Here is a 7620-nt window from a genome sequence, read left to right as displayed (position 1 = left end):
AGAAAAGATCAAATACCAGCCAAATGTTTTATTGAGAACCACAGTAAAAACACTTAATATTAGTTAGTATAATTTTTCTTCGACACGCATACAAAAAAAAAAAAAAAAAAAAAAGAAAAAGACATGCATATATCTTAGAATGGAGACCCTAGATGAATTTGTTTTTATTACATATTAAAGATTCTATCAGTGTGATGGACGCCCCTTGGACCATAAAGCTAGTGATATGGGGAATATTGTACAGTAGTGAAGTAAAAATAAAATTATGGAAATAAACACATTCATGGAGCTAATACATTCCTAAAATTAGTTTTCTTTTATTAAATATATTTATTTTTCAACGACAAAATCAACTGAAGGTGACACAAAAGCAAAAATAATCTACAGAGTTAATGATTTCAAAGTTACATGATGGAAAATGAAAGTTCAAATTACGTACATGATGGAAATGAAAGTCAACTTCTACAAGGGTGGACTTAGGAACATGAAGGGTTGGCCGTCTGTTCTGACTCACGTAAACTTAAATCAGAACCTATAAATATTCCAAGAACTCAGAGAAAACTGAACTTAACATATCAAAATAATAACACTCGGAAGATCAACCATTTGTGACTGCAAGAAAAATTCGTAACTTGTTGGAGGATTTCTTTCCAAGCATCTTCAGTGTTTACCCTCTGGTCTTAAGTACTACATGAGTGTTACTACGTACAGTGCATCAACAACGAAATAATTCCATGTTCTCTTTCACCCGATGTCCAGTTTGAGCTCCGACCAGCATGAAATTGTGGACAAAAATGCAATAAAATGCTTAAAAAAAGGGAAGAAGTCTGACAGTGAAGGAAGAGCTGACTGAAATGAAGGTCTTTGTCGAGGGAGGGGAAAAATTGCACTTGTGTGTGAAAGAGAGAGAGAGAGAGAGAGAGAGAGAGAGAGAGAGAGAGAGAGAGAGAGAGAGAGAGAGAGAGAGAGAGAGAGGAGAAGAGGAGGAGAAGAAGAAGAGAGTTTCAAATAGTTCTCAGAGACTGTCATGAAATTCTTTCCGGTAATTTATTACGAAAATAGTAATGAAGAATCACATGCTTTACTAAAATCGTGAAGTGCATGCTTGCTTCCTTTATACTATGCAACAAACATAATTTATCAATCACTTTTACTTGAGAAAAGTGAGAAAATTTTGAAGACAAACACAAAGGGAAAGAATCAGTGTTGTGTTTCTCTTCATGGTAATATCAGGCAAGGGAAGGTGTGTCTGTGGTCAAGAGGGAGGCGGGAAGGGGGTCGCGGCGGGTCCACTCTACCGGCCATGATCTGTAATGTAAGAGGACGTGCTTTAGAAAACGGGCCGGGGGAAGGAGAGAGAAATCCCGAATAAAAGAAAGAAAAAAACTTCATTTCTAGTTTCTCTCACGGACTCTCTCTCTCTCTCTCTCTCTCTTGGTCTTCACTTTTCATTATCTGCAAGGCAATTTGTATCATGGCAAGGGTTCTACGGGTTCTGAATGGGGAACAGGACAATGGAAGGGGATTCAATGGCCTTTCAAGGAGGTTCATCGCGGGATTTTTCAAGTCTCTCATTTTCCCGCCGCATTCCTGGTGTCTCACCTCCAAGGTACAGACGCCAATTTAGGAAGGAGAAGTGGGATTAGTTACTCATTCATCAACAGAGAAAGAGAAGCATGCAATTGTTATCTTATTCTTATTCTGCCTAGCATTTAAGTAGTTTTTATCAACGTTTAATCTTCTCTTTCGGCACTTATTGAATAATTTATTCGGATTATTTAATTAAGAAGCCAGTCATGCACGAAAATTTTCCTCGTCTTCTCGCATTTTTATGATCAATTCTTTTCATTCCACCACTAGCAATAAAGAAATCCGCGTGTTTCTTTGTGGCCGTGCCGGAGGTGGGGAATGGTGAAAGTTGCGGAGCTTGAGAGCAGAATCAGCGTCAGATTACACCGGAAGCCTAACTCTCGCCGCTGTTTGTTCTGATTATCGTACAAATTATCACGCGTGAAGACTGTGAAATACGATTGGTCAGAGTTGGTGTTCAAGTCCGGACTGGAACATTATAGCAAGTAACGACTGTTGGGGAAGTAACAAAATAGTACTGTCATTTTGTTCCACTGATGTACCGTCATGGTCTGAGGTAGAGTAATCTGCCAGACTCACTTCCACTGTGTATTAAGTTCTAAGTCGATCTTAAGTCTTAGAAAACACAAGAGATGTCAATTTATCAGGACAATTATGTCAGAGACAAAACGCAAAACATATTGGAAGTGAGTATGGCAAATTGATTACTAATTATTAAGTGTATATTCTCAACAACCTATCTCAAGTTTATTTCAACAGTAACGTACTTCCAAAATACTTGTGCTATCAAACAAAATCAATACAAAAGTAAATCAAAGTTTTTATTGAACAAAATGAGACAACATTTAAACACCCTTCTTATGATGTTCTTCAAGTGTATTGCATTATTATTTATTCTTCATCTATCTCACAATGCCTTGGTGGCAAAAAAACAAAAACAAAACAAAAAAAAAAAAACGCTCCACACAAAAGCAGCAAGACACGAGAAGTTTGCGCGTTGATCACTAACACTAAAAACAGAAAAAAATAAAAAAAATCATCCACGAAGACAAGGAGGAAGAAAACGAGCAGCGAGTAAATGAAGAGAAGCAGAGCATGAACGACAGCCATAGTCAGCAATTCCTTTCATGACAACAGAACAACAGATAGGAGAGACATTCTGACACACTTTCCTCCTCACACAGCACTCAGAGGTGACGCCAACCCGTGACCCGTGACCCGCCCCATGAAGACTTGACCTCCGTGCCGTCACAACCAATCATCGACCTCCCACTGTCCCCTGGTGGTGCTTGTGATTTTTACCGTCGGGAATGATTTGGCGAGGAGCTCCGTAGGGCGTCATGCCGGCTTGGGAAGCGCCCTTGTTGCTGCCGGACTGCAGGCCAATAATCTTCTGCCCATCTGCCGATATTTCCTTTTGGGCGTCTGCTGGGAGGCGGGGATGGGGGAGGGGATATGTGTAAGCGCAGATCAAAAGCACAGGACACCCATACACTTATTCAAACATACACACACACGGACGCACACAAGTAGCCCCATTACAGCTCAGGCACCACGCACACATACTGTAGGTACGGTATAATCAGTCTACAGAGTGATCATACAAACCTGTAACTCTTTGACTGCTTATGATACACTTGTTACTTCATATGAGAGACTATAGATGATTTTACAGAACCAAAATACAAATGACAAACACTAGAAAATTTGAACTATTTTCATTAATTCTTTTTGTAATCAATGATGTCTTTTGAAATTATATTCTAAACTTACTTTCTGAAACACTGGAGGTTTTATTAAACTTAAAAATTCACAGCAGTCAAAGGGTTAAGAACAAGTCTACAGGCACTATATGCTCAAAGAATAAAGAGAATCACACCAAATTTTATATTACTACACACCTCTAGAATCATACACACCCAACACTAATGTAGCCCCTAGCAAACAAAACAGTCACTGCTCTAACACACAACACAACACAACACAACACAACACAACACAACACAATACAACACAGCATCAACCATCACTTCAGTACAGCCATGCCACAAGTCAAGAATCCTGCCGCAACACTACATCCCACTGTGTTTTGTGCTCCACGCAATCTTAAGTCTCTTGATCAGCTGGTAATCGTCTTACAAAACCTGACAAATGGCAGATTCTTCGCAGATTTGAAACTTTTCCAGTAAACATAAGAATGAGTGACAACTGAGCTTTACTTCGTTAACTACAAATCTTAAACTTCATAATATGCAAAATAGAATAAAATATATGAAACAGAATACAACAGTTCATCGGAGACATAAAACAGAGAAAAAGCTCAACACAGTGGCAGGTTACTTGACTTCTGAGCGTGACTGTACTCGTACCTGTGCCTAGATTTTGCTCTACTCTCACGCACACCCATCAAAACAATACCGCTTCCTGCCGGCTCCTGTGGCTCTATTATACTCACTTCCAGGGATGATCTGCCTGCCTGTACCATAAGCCGTCATGCCCGCCTGGGACGCGCCCTTGTTGCTCCCGTACTGCAGGCCGATGATCTTGTTAGACTCCTTCAGCTTTTCCTCAGAGAAGTTCCTCTTGTTCTCGTTGGCCACGCGAACTCCAATGACCGGTCCGTCGAAGTTTTTCTTCTGCGCCTGTGGCCGGAGGGATGAGAGGGCGTGAGAGGGGGTGGAGAAGGTCGGCGGCGGTGTCACTGTCTGTCTTCTTAGCATGTTATTAAGTTTGTGTTGCCAGAGGGAGGGGAGGGGGGGGGTGTTAGCTTTATTGTGGACATTGTTTATCTTTGTGTTTTTGTATGTATCTCATTATTGTGAGGTTTATCTTGCTTATTACTTTTGGTGTGTGTGTGTGTGTGTGTGTGTGTGTGTGTGTGTGTGTGTGTGTGTGTGTGTGTGTGTGTGTGTGTGTGTGTGTGTGTGTGATGATGGTGATGATGATGATGATAATGATGATAATAATAATAATAATAATAATAATAATAATAATAATAATAATAATAATAATAATAATAATAAATAATAATAATAATAATAATAATAATAATATCAACAAGATGATGAAGAAGAAGAAGAACAACAACAACAACAACAACAACAACAAAACAGTAAAAATAATAACAATGATAAATAAACGGATAATTTGAAGCTGGAGCAAATAAGCTAAAAAAATAGAAAAATAAAAAACACTAACTTATGAAATGGAAGTTGTGTGTGTGTGTGTGTGTGTGTGTGTGTGTGTGTGTGTGTGTGTGTGTGTGTGTGTGTGTGTGTGTGTGTGTGTGTGTGTGTGTGTGTGTGTGTGGAGACACAAACACACATCCTGGCATACTCACGAGGCCTCCCAGGGCGTACAGACAGTCCACAACCTGAAACAAGGAGAAAAAAAAACGTGTCAGACATTCATATTCTCAACAAACAATAAAACTCACACATTTGCGACACTGCATGTAACTAACCCCTGAATAATGAACTCCATACTTGTACTGGACACCGCTAAGCACACACAGATAGAAAAGTAAAAGTAAACCGGATAATAATTCAAGAAAGAGAAGTGGAAATTTCGTGCTGCCGTGTCTTTCATCAGCGACAAAGCAGGATGTCTTTTACGAGGACATAAATTCATGGCAAATATACGAGCGGGTACTGCCACGTCAGGTCTCGCTTGCTTACTTTCTATCTGAATCTGACATGGCAAGCAGATTTTAGCAGACTGAAGCCAGGATTTCCCCAGGCTTAACTGTAAGTCTGGTTCTTGGATGAAAAAAAAAGAAAAGAAAAAGAAAACAGCGCCTTTAACGAAAACAGACTCACAAAAGAAAGATTATAAAAAAAAATAACTCCTCAGATAACAAAAGGTAACTTGATGAACATATGACAAAGAAACACAAACAAAACTTTCGCATCCGTAAAGGGAAAGACCACAAAAACAGCATCCTTTCTTAGATAACAAACACCAAACTAACGAGCATCTCACAAAGACACATAAAAAAAAAAAAAAAGAACGCTGATTCACAAACGCTAAAAAAAAAAAAAAAAAAAAAAAAAAAAAATCAAGCTCTAAAGGAAGGCACAGCTCTCCACATTGAGGGACCTTCCTTAGATAACAAGAACCAAACAAACGAACATTCCACGAAAACACGCACAATACTTTCCATTCACAAAGTCCATAAATATCAGTACCATCATACAACACTCGCATATTAAAGTGAAGGCAGGAAAGGTAAGGCTCTCCCACATAAAGTAACGTCAGAAAGCCCGTTGTTATGATCATATGGAGTGGGGAAAGTAACCTAATTGTAGATCCCAGATGTCCTACGACCTTCACCTGTGTGTGTGTGTGTGTGTGTGTGTGTGTGTGTGTGTGTTGTGCAAGCAGAAAACAGATGAGTGCAAACACGCCCCATAAACAAGAACTGAGTAAGGAAAGACGTGCCACAAACAACAGCTGGTATTGATGCAGGCGCCACAAACAGCACCTGGTACGTCAGAGCATCACAAACATCAGGTGTGGTGGAAAGGTGCTATAAACAACAGTTCAGGTGAGAATAAATGTCACAAACAACAGCTGGGATGGAAACAAGCGCCGTAAAGAGTACCACAAGCAACAGGTGTCGGGGAGAGTGCTACAAACAACAGGTGTGAGGGGAACAGGTGCCATAAACAGCAGGTGTGTGGTAGAAAGAGTCATCACAAACAACAGCTGGGGGTGAAGGGTTAACACGGGCTGGTATGAGACCATTATGGAGGTAGCATTCGTGGGTGCTCTCTCTCTCTCTCTCTCTCTCTCTCTCTCTCTCTCTCTCTCTCTCTCTCTCTCTCTCTCTCTCTCTCTCTCTCTCTCTCTCTCATCTCTATTCTTTATCCTCCATATTTCTACTAGTGCCCTTTCGTTACTCTCAACTAAGTCTGTCGAATGGCATTTTTCCTCTTTTCCTAATCACTAACCACCTTTCTCTTAAAAGCCAATTCGGGTCAGGCCAACACAGCAGTTACTCGACGGAAGCAATCACCGAAGCCAGCCTAATAATTTCCTGCCTCCTCTTTCCACCTCCTTACTTCCCCTTTCCCTTTCCCTTCCTTTCGTGGGCTGCAAGGGCGTCGCATCACCTGTGTTGGGCTTGCTCGAGGTCAGACGAGGTTGTACAGGTAACAGCCACACAGGTTAAAAGTCAGACGAAGGTGAAAGGGGGGATCGTGTGTGTGTGTGTGTGTGTGTGTGTGTGTGTGTGTGTGTGTGTAGGAGGAAGTGTCTGGGGTGAATCTTGATTGATGTAAGTGTACTGAAGTGTATACTCCTGACCAGGCACAAGATATTTTAGGCTTTAGTGTGTGTGTGTGTGTGTGTGTGTGTGTGTGTGTGTGTGTGTGTGTGTGTGTGTGTGTGTGTGTGTGTGTGTGTGTGTGTGTGTGTGTGTGTGTGTGTGTGTGTGTGTAGGAGGAGCGTCTGGGATGAATTTCGATTGATGTAAGTGTATTGAAGTGTATCCTCCTGACCAGGCACAAGATATTTTAGGCTTTAGTGAATGTGTGTGTGTGTGTGTGTGTGTGTGTGTGTGTGTGTGTGTGTGTGTGTGTGTGTGTGTGTGTGTGTGTGTGTGTGTGTGTGTGTGTGTGTGTGTGTGTGTGTGTTAGGTGACTTGTATTCTGGGAACAAGAATGATTTCAATGATATCGTGCTTGTCAAATGAAAATTACTGTCATTACTACTACTGCTGCTGTTACCACTACTACTACTACTACTACTACTACTACTACTACTACTACTACTACTACTACTACTACTACAACCACCACCACTACTACCATCACCACCATCACCTCCTACAGTACACAGTTACCACTTCCAACAAGCCAGCACCAACATCAAAACAATCACCTCTTTATAACTTCAGAAACCTTCACCGTTGAGACATGAAGAAAAGTTATCACGGCCTCTATTGTATTCCAGCACTAGTATTTTCTTGTCATTTTGTGGCTATAACATTTTTGTCTTTTTTTACTCTCGGTGGGACGTTCCGCGTGG

General features: G+C 40.8%; 1 protein-coding gene across 4 annotated transcripts in view; it reads right to left on the bottom strand.

Annotated features, from left to right (window-relative positions):
- Nucleotides 1-13: 13 nt before the first annotated feature.
- Nucleotides 14-7620, bottom strand: part of LOC135114933 (myophilin-like) — a 60740-nt gene continuing 53133 nt past the window's right edge. For 2 of the 4 annotated variants that reach the window (XM_064031218.1, XM_064031220.1), the window contains 4 exons: nt 4931-4963; nt 4046-4232; nt 2893-3018; nt 14-1308 (listed from right to left, as the gene is read on the bottom strand). In XM_064031218.1, coding sequence (XP_063887288.1) covers nt 1295-1308; nt 2893-3018; nt 4046-4232; nt 4931-4963 — 360 coding nt within the window. In that variant the 3' untranslated portion in view covers nt 14-1294. The remainder of the gene's footprint in view (nt 1309-2892; nt 3019-4045; nt 4233-4930; nt 4964-7620) is intronic. The other 2 variants (XM_064031219.1, XM_064031221.1) reach the window with 2 other exon arrangements.

This window comes from Scylla paramamosain, chromosome 28, assembly GCF_035594125.1.
Source record: "Scylla paramamosain isolate STU-SP2022 chromosome 28, ASM3559412v1, whole genome shotgun sequence".
NCBI classification, from domain to species: domain Eukaryota; kingdom Metazoa; phylum Arthropoda; class Malacostraca; order Decapoda; family Portunidae; genus Scylla; species Scylla paramamosain.
The sequence above is the reverse complement of the archived record's forward strand: the minus strand, read 5'-3'. Positions and strand labels throughout refer to the sequence as shown.